We start from the raw sequence: 20,257 nt of genomic DNA on the forward strand, positions 1-20,257 counted from the left end.
CTACTACTTTACCCTTAATGCCATGCATCTATTTTATGCAGCAATCTTTTGTGTGGCACCTTGTCAAAAGCTTTCTGGAAATCCAGATATACCACATCCATTGGCTCCCCGTTATCTACCGCATTGGTAATGTCCTCAAAAAAATCCACTAAATTAGTTAGGCACGACCTGCCCGTTATGAACCCATGTTGCGTCTGCCCAATGGGACAATTTCCATCCAGATGTCTCGCTATTTCTTCCTTGATGATAGATTCCAGCATCTTCCCTACTACCAAAGTTACGCTCACTGGCCTATAATTACCCGCTGTCTGCCTACCTCCTTTTTTAATCAGTGGTGTCAGGTTTGCTAATTTCCAATCCACCGGGACCACCCCAGAGTCCAGTGAATTTGGGTAAATTATCACTAGTGCATTTTCAATTTCCCTAGCCATCTCTTTTAGCACTCTGGGATGCATTCCATCAGGGCCAGGAGACTTGTCTACCTTTAGCCCCATTAGCTTGCCCATAACTACCTCCTTAGTGATAACAATCCTCTCAAGGTCCTCACCTGTCATAGCCTCATTTCCATCAGTCCCTGGCATGTTATTTATGTCTTCCACTGTGAAGACCGATCCAAAAAAACCTGTTCAGTTCCTCAGCCATTTCCTCATCTCCCATTATTAAATCTCCCTTCTCATCCTCTGAAGGTCCAATATTTACCTTAGCCACTCTTTTTTGTTTTATGTATTTGTAGAAACTTTTACTATCTGTTTTTACATTCTGAGCAAGTTTACTCTCATAATCTATCTTCCTCTTGATTATAACTTTTTTAGTAGCTTTCTGTTGCCCCCTAAAGATTTCCCAATCCTCTAGTCTCCCACTAATCTTTGCCACTTTGTATGCTTTTTCCTTCAATTTGATACTCTCCCTTATTTCCTTAGATATCCACGGTCGATTTTCCCTCTTTCTACCGTCCTTCCTTTTTGTTGGTATAAACCTTTGCTGAACGCTCTGAAAAATCGCTTGGAAGGTTCTCCACTGTTCCTCAACTATTTCACCATGAAGTCTTTGCTCCCAGTCTACCTTAGCTAGTTCTTCTCTCATCCCATTGTAATCTCCTTTGTTTAAGCACAAAACACCAGTGCTTGATTTTACCTTCTCACCCTCCATCTGTATTTTAAATTCCACCATATTGTGATCGCTCCTTCCGAGAGGATCCCTAACTATGAGATCCTGAATCAATCCTGTCTCATTACACAGGACCAGATCTAGGAACGCTTGTTCCCTCGTAGGTTCCATTACATACTGTTCTAGGAAATTATCGCGGATACATTCTATAAATCCCTCCTCAAGGCTGCCTTGACCGTCCTGGTTAAAACAATCGACATGCAGATTAAAATCCCTCATGATAACTGCTGTACCATTTCTACATGCATCCGTTATTTGAAAATGAAAATGAAAATTGCTTATTGTCACAAGTAGACTTCAAATGAAGTTACTGTGAAAAGCCCCTAGTCACCACATTCCGGCACCTGTTCGGGGAGGCTGTTACAGGAATTGAACCGTGCTGCTGGCCTGCCTTGGTCTGCTTTCAAAGCCAGTGATTTAGCCCTGTGCTAAACAGCCCCAGCTGCTTGTTTATTGCCTGCCCCACCATAATGTTACTATTTGGTGGCCTATAGACTACTCCTATCAGTGACTTTTTCGCCTTACTATTTCTGATTTCCACCCAAATCGATTCAACCTTATCCTCCATAGCACCGATGTCATCCCTTACTATTGCCCGGATGTCACCTTTAAATAACAGCTGAAGCTTCTGTACTTTTTCAACTGTTCCTTACTTCCCCGCTCAAGCTGTCGGCTGTGATCAAAACTTTTACCTCGTCGCCAATGTGGTGGCTCGAGACATACACTGGAGGCTTCCAGTCATTACAAAGGGGTTTACTGAAGAAAGGCAAAGGCAGTTAAGTAATCGGCACAGATCGCAATATAACAGGTTTTTATTAAATTCACCTTACGGGGTGTGGGCTTCACTGGCTAGGCCAGAATTTATTGCCCATCCCTAATTGCCTTTAAGAAGCTGGTGGTGAGCTGTCTTCTTGAACCGCTGCAGTTCATGTGGTGTACGTACAGACACTGTGCTGCTAGGGAGAGAGTTCCAGGATTTCGACTGAGCAACAGTGAAGGAACGGTGATATATTTCCAAGTCAGGATTGTGAATGTCTTGGAGAGGAACTTTCAAGTAGGGGGTACCCAGGTATCTGCAGTCCTGGTCCTTCTAGATGGGCAGTGGTTTTGCGGGTTTGGAAGGTGCTGTCTATAACATTGGAGGATAATTGAGGGAGCGTTTCTGCAGTGCATTTTGTAGATAGTACACATTGCTGCCACTGGAGGGAGTGAATGTTTGTGAAAGTTGTGCCAATCAAGCAGGCTTCTTTGTCCTTGATGATGTCAAGCTTCTTGAGTGTTGTTGAAGCAAACTCATCCAGGCAAGTGGAGAGTATCCCATCACACCCCTGACTTGTGCCTTGTAGGTGGTGGACAGGATTTGGGGAGTCAAGAAGTGAATTACTCGCCGCAGGATCCTAGCCTCTGACCAGCTCTTGTAGCTATAGTATTTAAATAGCTAGTCCCAGTTCAGTTTCTGGTCAATGGTAATCCGCAGGATGTTGATAGTGGGGGATTCAGTGATGGTAATGCCATTGAATGTCAAGGGGCGATGGATTGTTTCTCTCTTATTGGAGATGGCAAATATCTGGCGCCTGTGTGGCATGAATATTATTTGCCACTTGTCATTCCAAGCCTAAATATTGTCCAGTCTTGCTGCAGTTGCACATGGACTGCTTCATTGTCTGAGGAGTTGCAAATGGTGCTGAACATTGTACAATCATCCGCAAATATCCCCACATCTGACCTTATGTTGGAAAGAAGGTCATTGATGAAGAGCTGAAGATTGTTGGGCCTAGGACATTACCCTGAGGAACTCCTCCAGTGATGTCGCGGGACTGAGATGACTGACCTCCAAAAATCATAACCGTCTTCCTGTGTGCTAGGTATGCCTCCAACCAGTGGAGAGTGTTCCCTATGATTCCCATTGACTCCAGTTTTGCTAGGGCTTCTTGATGCAATACTCTATGAAAGATGTCTTGATGTTAAGAACAGTCACTCTCACCTCACCTCAAGAGCATTCAGCTCTGTTGTCCACAGTTGGGTGTGGTTGGGACGTTCCCTTATATGATAGAGCACCTTTTTCTCCCTTGCATCCTTTTGGGTGGGTGTGCAATGGAGGAATACGGACCCACGGTTGTATCTTGGTCCTCTTTTATCTTCAGAGCTTTTGCTTCTGGTAGCTTGCCCTTTTCATCCTGTCTTGTTAAATGTGTTGGGAAGCGCTGACGACACTGACCATAATATGAATGTATAGCTGTTGGTCCTTTCTGTATAAATATGTGGAATGATGATCGTTTTGTAGTGTACCTGAGGTTGGATTGTGTGGCGTTGTGTGGTATATGGAAAACATCCTTCTAGAACTGGGGTTCTCATGTGTTTCCTTTGTATTTTTCTATTTTTGTTCTGGTGGGGTTTATGTACCCATGACTGGCTCTCGCAGGGGCACGAATGAGTCTGGCATCCTGGGGGAGGATGTCACAGTATGTCATTGGTGCCTCTGGTGTTACTAGAGTTGAGGGAGCATGCCCAAACACGGTGCGAAAAAAAATTCTCCTGAACTCTCGTGGTCATTGCTAGCAATCGCCGCTTGGGCAGGAGTGCACTATTTTTACCATGTTTTCATGGATTTATCCTTCTCTCCCTTGTTCTCTGGTGGTGTGTTGTATAGAGGCTAATGATTGTACTGAGCCAATTATAGAATTTACAGTGCAGAAGGAGGCCATTCAGCCCATCGAGTCTGCACCGGCCCTTGGAAAGAGCACCCCACTTAAGCCCCACGCCTCCACCCTATTCCTCAGTAACCCCACCTAACCTTTCTGGACAGTAAGGGCAATTTAGCGTGACCAATCCACCTAACCTGCACATCTTTGGACTGTGGGAGGAAACCGGAGCACCCGAATGAAACCCACGCACACACGGGGAGAATGTGCAGACTCCGCACAGACAGTGGCCCAAGCCGGGAATCGAACCTGGGACCCTGGAGCTGTGAAACAACTGTGCTAACCACTGTGCTATCGTGCTGCTGTTCTTCTGTTCCCCTCTGCATCCATATATGTTGAGACTTTTATTTGTGCAGAGCTGTACAATTGCTGTGTTTTTGAAGCATTATTTGTTAAAATGAAAACTTCAGTAAAAATACTTATTAAAAAATCATGTTTCATTCAGATTGTCAGAAGCTTATTTGATGGGGGAAGGCCTAATTCTATCTTCATTTGCCCCTTATCCAATCATAATGACCAGCAGGAATCAATGGATGTCAATCAGGACTTGGAGTCTAGTTGAATGTTATTGAGTTGCATCCATCCCAGTCCAGGAATATTAAGGCCAGTTTCTGCACTCGCTGCCATATACAGCTGGGAACCCAGGACCCAGCCAACCTGATGCTGCGCCCCGGCACAGAGTTTCCTGGAGCTGTTAGAGATGATAGGGAGCGGCTGGGACGTACAGAGGGAGATGTCAATGTCACTCTAGCAGATCCATAGCCAATTGGAGGAGTCCCATAGGCTACGGGCGCAGGAGGTGGTGCCGGCAATGGGTGGCACAGAGGCCAACACTGATAGGATGGTGATTTCAATGAAGAGCCTGGGGCACGATGTTGGCACCATGAGTGAAAGTGTCCAAGGCATCGCGCAGTCAGTGACAGCCATGGCTGAGGGTCTCGGCAGCATGACTGCCTCACTGGGGGATGTCACCCAATACCAGGCCGACATCAATGGGGTTCTGCGGGACATGTCCTGCTTTCAATGGCCAAGGCGCTGCGGAGCCTGCACCAGTTGGAGGTGTGCATGGCAGGGCATGGTCCGATCACTAAAAGATGTGTCCCAGTCACTAAGGAGCATCGCCGAGGGCATCAACATGATAGTGCGGGCCATGGGGAACCACCAGAGCTTGATGATGCAGGGGCAGCTGGGGCCCGAACCAGCTGCCCCTCCATCCCAAGGTGAAACCCAGGGCCTTATGAGCACCGAGTGGGAGGAGGGGACGCTGAGTGCCGCGATTCTCCGGAAGATTTACCAAGTGTGGGAATTGCTGCGTGTTTCCCGGTGAGGCCGGCAACACTATTCAACGTTAATTGGTCCACTTAATGAGGCCTCACGGGCTTCCCGCCCCAAATGCTGGCTTGCCAGCTGATGCACCGTGACCGTGTTCACCAGCCCCCCGCTAACAAGGTCGAGCAGCACTTGCTCAGCCAACCCCAGCCAGCTCGCAATAATGATGCTGGACCGTACCATGAGGCGGCGACGGTGGCTACCAGCACTCTCGAGTTGCACCCCTCTGATGACGCCGCGTCTCAGGGTCAGCACATGGGACGATGCGGCACAGCTGTGCATGTGCCCTCAACAAGTGAGCTGTGTGGTGTTGACTCCCACACAGTATCCAGGCATCAAGGTTTGATTGGAATGCTGGGCAATGATTCCCACATACTACATGGCCCACCTACCCACGGGAACCCACGTGACATGTGTCAAGTGCTCATTTAACCACGATTGCCAATTCCCTATTAGCGATTGCCTTCAGCCGCGTAGCCAGAGGCCTCAGCAGTCGGTGGTGGTTACGGGTGATCAGCCTTGAACCCACAGTAATGGAGCTCAACAAAGCTATTGATTCGCTTGCCATGGGCAAAACTCTGGGTGCCGATGTTATAAATCTGAGCTCAACAAGAATGCGATATCAACAATCCTGCAGCATCAGCACAAATGTCTCTGTCTCTGCTGGAGGGAGGGAGCAGCACTCCAGGAAGTGCATGATGTGAAGATTGTGACTGTACAAGAACAAGGGCAACCCTAGTAATTGAAACAATTGTTGAGGCATCTCCCTGCTCAGCATCATGGGATTCGTATTTGCCATGTTGCCCTTGTCAGTCTGCAGATCCTGGCTGAACCCATCTACCCTGAATCCCAGTGTGGTTTCAGAACAATTGACATCATCTTCTCAGTACGGCAACTGCAAGAGAAATGCAGAGAAAGGTGTACAGAAATTCCTAAGGTTGGTGGAGGGGGGGAGGGAGGGGGGATAGGAATGGTTGTAAAGCAGAGATTCTGGGTATGTCTACCTAAAGAGGGGAGTGGTAAATAAGTGCGTGTGTTGGACAGCAGCAATGAGCTTCAGGGAGCAACGTGGCCCATTGAGGGTGCAGCACATGTCAATGGGGTGAAGGAGACAGATTGTAAATAAAGAATTGAACAATAAAATATTGTGGTAGGCACAATCATTTAACGGACATTCAGGCCACTGCGGCTCAATTGAGGCTTTATGTGCTATCCCACTCCCACATCTCTAATCACCCAACTCCTCTTGTCCTCACTACTCCCTAACTCCTCCATCTTCAACACCAGATGTTGATGATAGCTTCACATATCTACATTCCACAATCACCAGCAATCTGTCACTTGATAGTGAAATTAACAATTTCATCGTAAAGGCTTCAGCTGGTATGCCCAAGATGAATAAAGGAGTGTGGAACAACAACAACCTGGCTGCACCAAACTGCAAATCTACCAAGCCTGCATCATCAGCATACTTCTCAACAGTGGTGAGACCTGACAACATATGCTGAGCAGGAGAAAAAGCAGAACAATTTTCACCTTCGCTGTCTAAGACGTTTCCTTGGTACCTCTTGGCAGGATAATGTCAGCAACTCAGAGGTCCTGGAGTGTTCTCATTCCATCAGAGTATATTCATTGCTACACCAACATTGTCTGCGCTGGGTCGGCCATGTTCATCAGATGGATGATGAGCATACACCCAAAGACCTTCTATATGGTGATTTTGTCACTGAATCATAGTCTCCTGGGTGCCTTCTGGGATGAGGACACCTGAAAGTGAGATATGAGGTGACGATCATTGACACTGACATTTGGGAGAAAGTCGCTGATGGCCATGACCTTTGAAGGCCTTTGTTTGGAAGAGCACAGGAAGAGGTGATCAGAAACAAAAAACTCAGCTGGCCGAGAAGAGGGCCCAGAGAAAACAAAGACCAGTGATTCGTGTACTCAGCCCGCTGTCAGCAAATGTGGCAGAGACTGCCATGCCAGAGTGGGACCCCTAAATCACACCAAGTGTGACCATAGAGTTGACACCGCGACATAAACCACTGACTTATAAGATGGAAAGCTGCCAGCCAGGTATGGGGAATGAAGTCAAAGAGATGCGAAGCTGCAAATACCAACCGATATTGGTAGAGGAAATTTAATGCTTCATTTTGAAACCTTTAAAGTATGTGTCTTGATCTTCTGCTCCTCTTACAGAGCTATACTTGAAGGGTCATGGGTTGAAGAATTGGACATAGAGGTCAAAATGCCTGATTTGCAGCATTCCCAATTTTCCAGTGATTCATTTGAATCACATCGCAGAATTTTGCTCTTTAATCAAAACTCAGTTCTGTTTGGATAAATGGTTTGCATCTGATATACTGACCCTTTATTTTTCCTTTTAGATGTTGGGGGATATTGTGCATTTTACATCTTTACTCATTTTCACCTTTGCAGTTTTGTTCATTTACCTGAAATTCATTTGGGGATAATATTTAAAATTATTGTGCAATTTGTGTCTTTGCAGTGACTTGTTTATGATGTCCATAATTGTGATCTCACAACTGTGGAACATTAATTTGTTTCACTAAATGGATCCTCTTTTTGGATTCAACTTGGATCCAACTCAGACTTTCATTTGTTCTACATCCAACCCATGTACACGGTGCTCCTTAATGGGAATTGCAAAATTATTAACGGCTACAAACAGAAAATATTTGGTTTATCAAATCCAGCAGATTGAACGATTTGAAAGGCAATTGAACTACCAGCTAGCATTTTGCCAGTTACCGAGACACGTTACTGTTTTACCCTTTTTTTTTACCCTTTTGGGCAATGAATCCACAGGCATGACATTGAAATACTGTATATTTCTGACTGGATAATTAGGAAGAATTTGGAACTGTAACATTTTTGTACAAATTTGTCAAAGCGCAAAATGGGTACAAAATTCAAATCATAATGGAACGTGGCAGAATATTGAAGAAGTGCAAAATATCAAAGTTAAGAGTAAAGAGGGACCTGTTATAGATTTTCAATTTGGATATGTAATGTTAACTTGAGAACTGACAATTCCTCTTAAGTTACATCTGGAAATCTGCATAGCTTATGTGAGTAGTGGCATGCCCAATATAATATGCCTGCAGGTACATTAAGCTGAAGGTCAAATGATGGAAATAAATCTGGCCCCATGCTAAATAATCCACCTTTGGACTACGTTCATACCTATATAAAATAGGCAAATTAAGGATTTGGGATTTGACTTGCTTTTGAACTACATTGTAGTTTTATGTGCTTGTAAAGCTTTGTGATTTTTGGTCCCTTTTACGCATATTAATGCCTTAGTTGGTTTTGCAAAGTCTTCCAGCAGTTAAGAGTTTGGCATGTGTATCAAGCAAATGGGTTTCCTTTGTTATTCTTGATGGTTATTGACATTTACATTCCTTTGGGGTTTCTAAACATGTTGCACCATTTCGATCAGAAGGAGCTCATGAATGCCCTTGTACAGATGCTACCACATTTTGTCTGGACCCATCACTAGCTCATTCCCTGCATTTATAGATCTCTCCAGCATTTCTTGGATATGTCTGAGAATATATTGTCCATACTACTTCTGTTCACACGGGTTACTCTAACACTGCAAGGTAACCTGCAGTCAATATGGTGAACAAGTCCAGCTCGTTATTTAAACGGCAAGATTCCCACAGTGTGAAGCTTACATGTCATCTTTCTATGTCTCTAAAGGGGAACATCTGCAACATCAGGCAGTTTGCAATATACCCCTATACCAAACAGCTGACAAATGCTATTTTTGAATGAAACAACACCTTCATCACTGTTCTGCATTTCCATCAACTGCAGGGCAGTGCAGTGCACTGCACACACTTGTGTGTATCAGCATTCCTCACATCAATCCTATGGCCGACATCAACTAATAGGTTTTGCTTTTGATTATTGTTCAGGTGGTACCTGCCCACAGAAACGTCATTATACATGCCAATGACAATTACCTCCAAACTGGATATATTACCTTCATTGTGTGGAAGTCAACTGTGCCAATGTTAATTTAAGACGAAGAAACACTGGATGAAATATTAGTCAGTTACCAGGACTCTCCTTTACACCCGTGGTTCATAACCCCATTGGGAAACCGCCTAACAGAAAATAAACACTGTTCTCTGGGTGACTCAACATCTGTTTGCTTCCTTGGCAATCATCCTCACATTCAAGAAAAGTTTGCCACGCTAAGAATATGTGTAAAATCTCATTATTGTGATGATCAGAGATTGTGATACTTATCAATATTCAAAGTTTGATCTCTGAAAATCTTCATTTTTGTGTCTTTGTATTTCCAATTTATGTGTGCATCAGCATACTACATAACTAAATGCAAATTTGATATGAGCATATCAAACACTGTCAGCTAAAGAGAATAAAAATTGCTGAAAGAAAACCATGAAGAACTGTAAGAAAATACTTCTCCAAATCAGGAACGAAGGAGCCAAACCAAAACTGAAATGATTGTGAGCACTTAGTGCTAGCGTAGCAAAAATAATTTAATTTAATCCACTTTGTTACTATTCCTTAGCATTGTGAATCACAAATGGAGCCTTACGTATTTTAATGAGTTCCAGTTTGTGAAGAAGTTTCCTATGCTGTTGGGTCCCATTGGATTAATGAAGTGCCAAGCATTTTCTATGTTCTCCGGATGACTGTGGGAGATTGTGGTTCCTATTCTCCACAAATACATGTTCTACAATATCACCACAGAAAGGATGTGGGATAGCAGATAACTAGCACAGGACGTTATATTGCTTACACCTGGATACCTTGATAATACTCAAAATGTTCTGCTACAGATTAAATTCTAATTTGTTCTTCATATATTTTGAATTTCCATTTTTTTTTCAATAGCAAGCATCATGCGCTTAATCATAACTTACAGCTTGTCGGCAAAGTGAATAAAGAATACATAAATTAAGTGATAATTTTACATTATGTTTATCGCCATTTTACAGTTAAATAATTGTAAAGCAGATTTAATGTCGACAGATGTCTCATTATTTGTGTGAATATTCCAAATACAGTATTAGAAGATACACTGTGGCCCAACTATAGCTCCAAAGATAGTTATTCTGATTTCTGGGGCCTATTTCCAAGTCAGTCAGTCAGTAATGCCCGACCGTTGCAATTGATAAACACATTATTAAGTCAGGTGACTTCGTATTCTGGCTGGATTCAGTTCGCTTTACAAGGTCCAGCGTTTCAAATTTTTGGGGAAATGCTCCTTTTAAATACACATGCAATTCAGGTACAAATCTTTTGCGACAGAGAAATTAAAATTATGCAACAGTATTTAGTAATTTTCCTTTGATTATTGGGACTCTTAATAAGAAATACTCTTGCTGAATTTTGATATGCTCTGGAATATCATTTTCCGGAAAGGTTTTATTTAACAATGCTGAGGATACTAGCCTAGTTTTCCTTTTTGTCTGGCCTGGCTTTCAACAGTTGATGTGTTGACGTGCTAACGTCTTCCTTATGGTGAAGATTTCCTATGTAATACAAATGTGCCTTTTGCTCACCATCAGAAAATCCCACTTAGACAACATTGAGCATTTTCAAGATTCTTTGGATTAAGGAAGGGTGCCTGCCACATTATAATTTTGGAGTCGGGCAGATCAGCACATCAACGGAAAATACTTATTCCTTTTATGCAGATGGCAAGAAAAATGGTCCTCTGCATTTAACTAGTAAATTCAAACATGCTATTAGAATGTTTCCTTCCTTGATAGATCAGTTCATCCTTAAGCTCCTCATATCTGTGCTGTAACGCATCTACAGCTTCGATCTCCTATCCCCAAATTAAACCTTCGACGTGTCTTTCAGAGCTGGGGTTGAAATCTGAAATGATTTGAGATCTCCAAGTATTATTTTGGGGTGGGGGTGGTGGACGTGAATGATAATAGCCAGACAGAAACACGTCTAATCTTCACACAATAGACAGCAGGTAAATAATTATCAATCTGTATTGCTTGGGGGATATAGTAATGAACACGTTTTAATCTTCGATTAAAATTTGATCATTTCCTAGTGGGTATCTCAACTTCGGCCAGTATTTCCAATTCTGAAAGATTTAATATCGGGACATGTAAAATAAACTACCAGTGTTGTTTCTTAATGTAATTACATTGTGTTTATTTACAATACAGGGAGGAGATTCGCTGATTTCAGAAGAGCATTCTGCCAGATAAATTAGTTATTGATTTGTCCCCAAGCCCCGATATGGCTGGTTTCACTCAGCAGCTTGGGTCTATTCCAGAGCTAAAGTGTAGCGTCCTTTCCCGAGTTCGTTGTAAGTCTACACTAAGCGTCTATATTTCTAACTCGGAAGCACGCCAATTGGACAGAACTGCCCCGGACTGAGTAGATAATCAAGACAACCCGAGAAGTGGTATGCGGTGAGACGCTGTTCGACAAACGTGTTTGAATTTCATTCATGACCCGGTATCAAGGTGAGGGCCAAGGTACAATCAGAGTTACAGGGCACCCAAGACCAAGAAAGTATCTCTTCAGCTCTAGAATGTTAGCAACGATTCACGGATCAGGGTAACTTACTAAATTAATCAATGATTGCTGTCCAAGATGCTGCAATCATATTGGCCAGTGTTGCAGTATCCATGGAGTATTTACCATATACCACGGGCTACATTTATGAAATTCGCAGTATTCAGCTGACTTTTAAAAATACTTACCCAATAACAACGCACCGGATGAAGGACACTAATCGCCACTCAGTTTCTTTGGTTAAGCTATGAATGGAGGCACAAGTTTGGCAATGGACTCCAGATGCTAACTCTGTTTCTCTCTCCACAGATGCTGTCAGACCTGCTGGGCTTTCCCAGCATTTTCTGGAGTATTAAAAAAATTGGCAAATAGCCTAGCTTATTTACTAAATATTTAAAACCATAGCCTATAGCCAATCGTTCCCAACGTAGAAACGGTCCGAATGCAATAAGAATTATTAGAAGACTCCACTGTGACACGTGGAATCATTTATCGTGTGTGTCAAGTTTAAGTCAAATTGCTATTACAATATGCAGTGGCAAAACGTTGCTTCTTCAACTTTGCGCACTGAGGAAAATAAAAGGCAAATATTTATTGTTGGTATGCTGTCCTGTGATTCAATTCATAGATCCTTGTTTTAACATGATGTTTTGTCAATCCTGTTCTTCTTATCAGATGCAGCTGAAATTGTGGTCAACATTTTCAACGTGAACAATCTGTGAACAGATTCGAAGTGTCGAATATTTTGCAAGTAATCCGGTATTTGTGCAGTTTCTGCCTTTCAGAAGCAAACGTTTCAGTTAAAAGTTTTCAAATAAACCACGTAACAGATGGGAAACAAAGTGTAGACGTTTTAAATAAATATGTTCATGAACGGTGAACGAATTTCTAAAATCCTTCTTACAAAATCGCATTTATCATTAGTATTGCCTTTTTCATTATCTTGTGAATGATCAGTTCCCCGAGCTATTAATCACAGACTGTCTGAAATGAAACCAGGCGTGAAAATGATTTTCTTCACACAAACTGCTCTTGAAGGGGACCATGGCGAGTGTGGCTTTTAGCTCAATGACAGTACAAACATTGAAAACCAGCTGGAAATTTGCATTTGCTTCGTGTGAACATGCGAACCATAAAAGGTACATGTAAAGTGCGTGTTCAAGTTAAATTAAAACAAATGTCCAAGTATGTAGTGTGAATTAATTGTGACAAAGATAATAGCCAATATTGAACCAAATGTATATTGCCCACAGTCTACCGGAGATAATCATCATGATTATAAACGCAGCCACCGAATTGGCCACGTTCTCCTGCTTGCGCACCAGACTGCAGGGTGTGATAACGCTCCCAAGAAGATACATCAACTGGTTCCAAAATCTGCTCAGCCGATTTCCTTTCAAACGACAATTAATCCACCAAAATCAAAAGTGGGGAAAACGATGGCACCAGAATTGAAACGCACAGACGTACACGATTGTAGCGCTCCAGTGAGCCGATTAAAAGTCCAGCCCTAATCGTTTGACTTCAGACCTAACAATTGTCACGTTCACCTGTATAGCCCCGCGTATTTGCTAAACATTTACCCAATTTACTGAATAACGAGCTAGCCAAACATTTACTCACAGCCAACCGGAACAGCACCGCCTCAATGTAATGCCAGCTCGCTTAACATAAATGTGCTTAAAATGCCAGAACGCCAATTGTGTGAGATAGCTGAGAACAGGGGGGAAAATGCATTCCACATTCACACGTCTGGTTATTGTAGCTGAATAGCCGAGAGAGGGCAAATTTTCTTCCAATTGATCCATTGAGCATTAACTGTACACCAATGTATGAATACATCGTAACCTTTCCCACGGCAAGCACATTCCAAGCTCTAATAACTGTACAGTAATAATGACAGCCTGCTCTGCTTTTTTTCCTTACCTTTTCAGGCGTAGACTATACATCCTCGCCTTATTTTCCGTGATCAGATTAGCTTTTTCTGAATCCACAAACTGATCCATATTTCCAACTGTCACAATGCAGCACAGTGGAACTTAAAAAAAGCACCAACCGGATATCCTTTTGACTGAGTTAAATCACTTCAGTGAAAATTCCCTGTGTTTGAAAGTCATCTCAAATCATCACTGAGAGAGAGGGGGGAAGGGACAAGGTTTCCTCTCGTGCGGTTAGCACCGGGTAAAGTTTGTGCCGCTCGGCTGAAGCTCCTGTGCCTGAGGGGCTCTTTCCCGCTGTGCTATATGTTGACAGGAGAGTGAGTCGTGTGCAAAGGGCAATCCGAGCGGCTTTTTGACTGGAAGGAGCTGGAAAACTGCACACTGTGCGACGTGTTACCCACACGGCTGTCACATCTTTCAGACCCGGGGGCTGCCGAGGCGCGGCGGAGACTTGCCTTCCCCGGAGACTGACAACAACAATAATGCATCCGGCCAGCCGCCGTCTGCGGGCGGGCACCCACTGGCTGCTCATCGACCCCCAGCTCCACAGGACCGGTCCACTGGAATGCCCACTTTCATAACGTTTCTGCCGCTTCACTGCAAACTTATTCCATCCTGTTTGCCTGGCTGAGTTACACAGGGCGTGCAACCCTGAATTTCAATTGCACCGGTGTAGCCTCCCGAAATACAGTCGCTTTCCATTGCATTTTAACACAACACGCGCGAGGAGTCCAACAGGTATGATTATGCCTGTAGACAATAGCTTTCGGGGGGCGTACATTCAATCGAGTTTTATTTCCTTTAACTGAAGGCAGAGGGAAACAGATAGTGCAATGTCTCATTTGGAGGGTGAAGGAAGAGTCAGTCCTTCTCGGGAGGCTAGCAGGGACTAATGCCAATCTCTGCAGCGGTCGACACAATTGTCATTCCTCCCTCCAGGACTCCCTGTGATCGCTCTCATTGTCCCCGCTTTGGTGTCTTCACATGACCTTTTCCCAGCTGGCATGCATTTCATCATCTGTTGGGGGAAAATTATCTGCCGCCATGCAGTATATAGTTCCTGAATACTGCAGTCTCCTCATATAACTCTGTCCACTCAACACCTCAGTTTTGTTGACCACATCCCATCTTGCTGGCGGGAAACAGCCTGCTCCCCCCCCCACCCCCCACCCCCCGGGCATCTTCGGCAAGGTTCGCCTGTCAGTATGGGTACTGAAGTGTCAACTGGACACTGGCTTCACGGGCCATCTTTTTCACGCCTACACGATGAATCACCTCCTTCAGAATAGTTTGGATAGACCACCAAAAACGCATTCAACTCAAGCAATGTCCCCTTCTCATATCTCTCCCTGTGGAGTGCAGAACCTGGCACAGTAAAAACACATTCTCCTCCTTACCACGTCCTATTAGATTTGGACATTTGCATCATGGAATGGACTTCGAGGGCAGAGATGGCCAGCTCCTCGGTGCTGAGGCTTTAAAGTGCATGAAATAGGAACAGGGATGTGAGCACTGAGCACAGCTATCATAATGGGCATGATAATCAGTCTGTAAGCGACTGAATTTTGCATGGAGGTATTATTTACGCAGCTCAGATAGGCACAACACTGCACTATGCAGAGGGAAAGAATGTAGCAGTGTGTGAAGCCTATTCAAAAATCAACGCCGGCATCTCCACATCATATTCAAAAATCGGTGGATGCCATTTTTTGTCATACCATGCACTTCTGTACAAATTAACCTCACGTTCAATGCCATTGTTTTCAGTCATGCTTGATAATACATTAATGTTGGTGTTGCACTTGTCACTGTTGATCTCTGTGCCAATATTTGGCTGTCATCTTTATTATAAAACCTTGCAGATCATTGGAAAGTAGACCACACCTTCCACGATGGCTTGATATTTTGTTTTTTAACCCAATTCCCAGTTTTCCAGCTACTCAGCATCCAATGTTGGAGTTTTACCTGGTCTTCCATCCAATTCCTCGGGCAAGCAAGACCAAACCTTTATCTGCCTGAACCTGTGTGTGGTCCCTGGGTGGTGGTCTACCCGCAACATGACTGCCCAACTTTCTAACTTTGGTAGTAGTGTTCAGAGTGAAGATTTGAACTTCGACATAACCATCTTACCAGTATGTAACCACTCTATTGGGAATTTGGGTCCACCATTGCTTCATGTTCTTGCTAATTGCAGCCATGCTGAAAGCCTATGACCTTTTACCTCATGCCCCCATTCCAGGGGAGGATCTGGGGAACCTACGTCCCCTCTCAGTGGTGTTACAAAGCCAAAGCTTCCAATATCATGAGGTCGGCAGGCCCTACATGTCCATCTGTAGTGGTTCTTGTGCCCATTTGCTTCAGACTGCATGAGATGTACTTTATAAATGCAACTTCTTTCTTTAAAGAGATACTCTCCCACCGTCCTTGCAAACTCCAACAAGATCAATGCCAGAGGGCAGTCAGGTCCAATATTGTAAGAAGTCTTACAACACCAGGTTAAAGTCCAATAGGTTTGTTTCAAACACTAGCTTTCGGAGCACGGCTCCTTCCTCACCTGAGGAAGGAGCCATGCCCCGAAAGCTAGTGTTTGAAACAAACCTGTTGGACTTTAACCTGGTGTTGTAAGACTTCTTACTGTGCTCACCCCAGTCCAACGCCAGCATCTCCACATCAGTTCCAATATTGGCAGAATCACCAGGATCACAGTCTGAGCATTTTAATTAATTTTCACCTTTTGAGTGTTTCCAGGTACCAGGAGGACATTACAGTGACACTGAGAAATTACAGTGACACAGGGTCATTACAGTTACACTGGGAGATTACAGTTATACTGGGAGGAGATTAAAGAGGACGCAGGAGGTTATGACAGTAGCACTGGATGGTGATTGTAGTGGTATTGGGAGGAGATTACAGTTGCATTGGGAGGTGATTGCAGTGGCACTGGACGAGGTTACAGTAGCTCTGGGAGGAGATTACAGTGGGTGGTGATTACAGTGGCGCTGGGAGGAATTTACTGTGGCACTGGGAGGAGATTATAATGGCACTGGGAGGAGGTTACAGCGGCACTGGGAGGAGGTTACAGTGGCACTGGGAGGAGATTGTCGTGTCATGGGAGGAGATTGCAATGGTATTGGGAGGAGATTACAGTGGTATTGTGAGGAGGTTACAGTGGCACTGGGAGGAAATTACTGTGGTATTGGGAGGAGACCACAGTGGTATTGGGTGGAGATTACAATGACATTGGGAGGCGGTTACAATGGCATTAGGATACATTTACAGTGGCATTGGGAGGAGATTACAGTGGTATTGGGAGGAGGTTACAGGGGCATTGGGATACATTTACAGTGGCATTGGGAGGAGATTACAGTGGTATTGGGAGGAGGTTACAGGGGCATTGGGATACATTTACAGTGGCATTGGGAGGCGATTACAGTGGTATTGGGAGGAGGTTACAGTGGCACTGGGAGGAGGTTACTGTAGTATTGGGAAGAGATTCCATTGGCACTGGGACGAGGTTACAGTGGCATTGGGATACATTTACAATGTCACTGGGATGAGGTTACAGTGGCACTAGACAGAATGTCAAGGACAGGAAATTTATTAATATTCCACTACAGCACAAATAAACATTAGTCCACTTACAACTGATTTGATTTGATTTATTGTCACATGTACCGAAGTACAGTGAAAAGTATTTTTCTGCGGCCGAGGGAACGTACACAGTACGTACATAGTAGACAAAGAGAATAATCAGCAGAGAACACTGACAAATGGTTAAATAGTTTTTGGAGGTCAGAACGCTGATAGGAGATAAAAGAAAAGGGACAGGGGGAGAGAGCTCGCAGAGAGTTGCCATGCTACGGCGCCACATGTACCATATGAAACACATATGTACCACATAATTGGCACAATATAAAAATAATACCAGGTATACTAATACCTGATTGTTTTTATACCTGCATGTTGTCTCTTGAACATTAGAGGGCCTCCTTAATGGAGTAAGCATGTTGTAGTAATATACTGATCTCATACTATTTATCTGAAATTTAAGACATCACAAAGTTTTGTTAAGATGTGGGTAACATTATTCTTCTATGTTCTCAACCTTCAGCATCATTAATTAGCATTTTTTAAGTTCCAACTCCCAATTTAGATTTGCAGTATTTGCTTGAAGTGCAAATATTCTGGTTATACCCACTCTATTTCCAAAATCTCCCTTCTTGTCAGTTGCAAAATAATTATTTTTATTTCCCCTTACCTCCTACGGTGGCTTTGTAATTCAGCATCAAAGCACATCACAAAGATTTTCCATGGAATCCTGACATCTGTTATACCAAAATCTGAGAGGTAAAGTCCTTGATATGATTCATTGCTTGCATTGGCACCTTGAAAGTACTGATAAAAGTAAAGAAGAAGAAGAATTGGACTTTGTAGCCCAAAGTAGAAATTAAATATATAAAATATTTTATAAATCCTATGGTGACTCTGTAAGATTTCCTCTTCTGAGTCACGATTAATGTTTTAGGTCCTTTTCTGCTAGTTATTCATTTTTGCTGTGGGCATGGCTGGTATGGCTGGCATTTTCAGCCCATCTCTATTTGTTTTGAGAAGGTGGTAGGCCTTTTTGAACTAAAAGTTGCCGTTTGTAACAGTTTGATACAACCATGGCTTTCTAGGTCACTTCAGAGGAAGTTAGAGTCAAGTAATATCGATGTGGGATTAGATTCACAGTTAGTCCGACAGCCTCCCACAGTGAAACAGTTGGATTTTTGCGTGAAAATCAGATTTTTACAGGCACCAGTTTTAAAACTGGATTAAAATTTTCAAACTTCCACAGTGGTACTTGAATTCAAATTCTCTGGATTTATTAAACCAGAGGCTGGATTTTCCAGCACCCTCCATTGCCAGTGGAATTCCCGGTGAGGTGGAGAATCCAGCGTCGTGAAAAAATGGATCCATTTCCGATGCTCCGGTCTCCTGCTGGAATCGAGGTTCGTGCCCCATGCCAGCGGAAGGATGCAAATGGGTCATTAAGACACATTTTCATCTTATTAATGGGCTGGGAAACACATTCTCCGGTCCTCTGGGCTGGGAATCACGTGGCCAAGAATTGGTGCAGGTCCTGATAAACATGTACCTGACATGGTGAACCTCGAGGTGGACCAAGGTAGCTCTATAAGGGAGTTGCCCCTAAAGTCCATCCGAGGGCCACACTCCTCCCCCCCCCTCCCCACCGCCCCTTCATAATACAAAACCTGCCCACCCCACAGAGACTCCTTAATTAAAGAGACACCCAACAGAGACACCCCAGAAGAGAGACCGCTGTTTGGAAGACCCCCAGAAGAGGGATCCCTGTCAGGAAGTACCCCAGAAGAGACCCTGTCAGGAAGCCCCCCCAGAAGAGAGATCCCGATTGAGAAGTTAGAGAGCAGTCCTAACAGAGGCAGTGAAAAATCCTGCTGACTCAGGCAGAGAATGCAGCACCTGGCAATTCCTGGGAAAGATAAAACCAGTCAGCTAAGTTCAAACCCCTCAGATCTTTGATCTGCAAACCATTCATTCACTTCGCCTTCATATTGGTTTTACTAGAATATGATTGACAACTTCCATACACAACCAGCTGACAGCATTGATCCATTCATTTCCCTTTATGGTTGAGTGACCTTGAAGTGATCAGCTGTGAAACTAACCACAATGTTTATAAACACCAAGCTTTGATTGACAGCTCCTGGACCACTTCAAACAGAGCTAAGTGTTTTCTGTTAGTTTCACTGCTGACAGGCTAACTCTTTTAGGGTTTTCCAGACAGGGGGTCTCTCTTCTGGGTTGTCTCTGAGGAGGGGGGGGGGTCTCTTAAATTAGGGGATCTCTTTGAGGTATCTCTTTGTTTATGGGGTTTGTGAGGGTCTCTTTATTTAGGGGGTTTGGGGGTCTCTTTATTTAAGGGGTCTCTGGGGATCTCTTTAATTTGGGGGTTTCTGGTGCAGAGTGGTAGGGGTGTCTGGTGGGGTTGGCAGGCCTTGTATTGTGGGGGCAGGGGTGGGGGGTGGCCCTCTGATGGATATGCACTGGATGGACTACACCCCAGGGTTCTGAAGGAGATAGCTGAGGATATTGTGGAGGCATTGGTGGTGATCTTTCAGGATTCAATGGAGGCAGAGAGGGTCCCAGAGATCAAGAAAATGGTGAATATAACACCACAGTTTAAGAAGGGAAGAAGGCAGAAGATGGGAAATTATAGGCCTGTTAGCCTGACTTCGGTCATTGGTAAGATTTTAGAGTCCATTATTAAAGATGAGATCGCGGAGTACTTGGAAGTGCATGATAAAGTAGGATTGAGTCAGCACTTTTTTGTCAAGGGGAGGTCATGTCTGGCAAATCTGTTAGAGTTCTTTGAGGAGGTAACAAGGAAGTTAGACAAAGGAGAACCAGTGGACGTGGTCTATTTAGATTTCCAGAAGGCCTTTTACAAGGTGCCATATAGGAGGCTGTTAAATAAGTTAAGAGCTCATGGTGTTAAGGGTAAGATACTGGCATGTATAAAGGATTGGCTGACTAGCAGAAGGCAGA

At 43.8% G+C, this 20,257-nt stretch overlaps 1 protein-coding gene across 2 annotated transcripts in view; it reads right to left on the reverse strand.

Moving 5' to 3' along the window:
* Nucleotides 1-14,776, reverse strand: part of slc30a2 (solute carrier family 30 member 2) — a 230,675-nt gene extending 215,899 nt beyond the window's left edge. The window contains exon 1 of one of the 2 annotated variants that reach the window (XM_072499007.1): nt 13,674-14,776. In XM_072499007.1, coding sequence (XP_072355108.1) covers nt 13,674-13,753 — 80 coding nt within the window. In that variant the 5' untranslated portion in view covers nt 13,754-14,776. The remainder of the gene's footprint in view (nt 1-13,673) is intronic. The other variant, XM_072499006.1, reaches the window with a different exon arrangement.
* Between the last annotated feature and the right edge of the window lie 5,481 nt (nt 14,777-20,257).

The sequence above is a fragment of the Scyliorhinus torazame genome, chromosome 4 (genome assembly GCF_047496885.1).
Source record: "Scyliorhinus torazame isolate Kashiwa2021f chromosome 4, sScyTor2.1, whole genome shotgun sequence".
Lineage (NCBI taxonomy): Eukaryota > Metazoa > Chordata > Chondrichthyes > Carcharhiniformes > Scyliorhinidae > Scyliorhinus > Scyliorhinus torazame.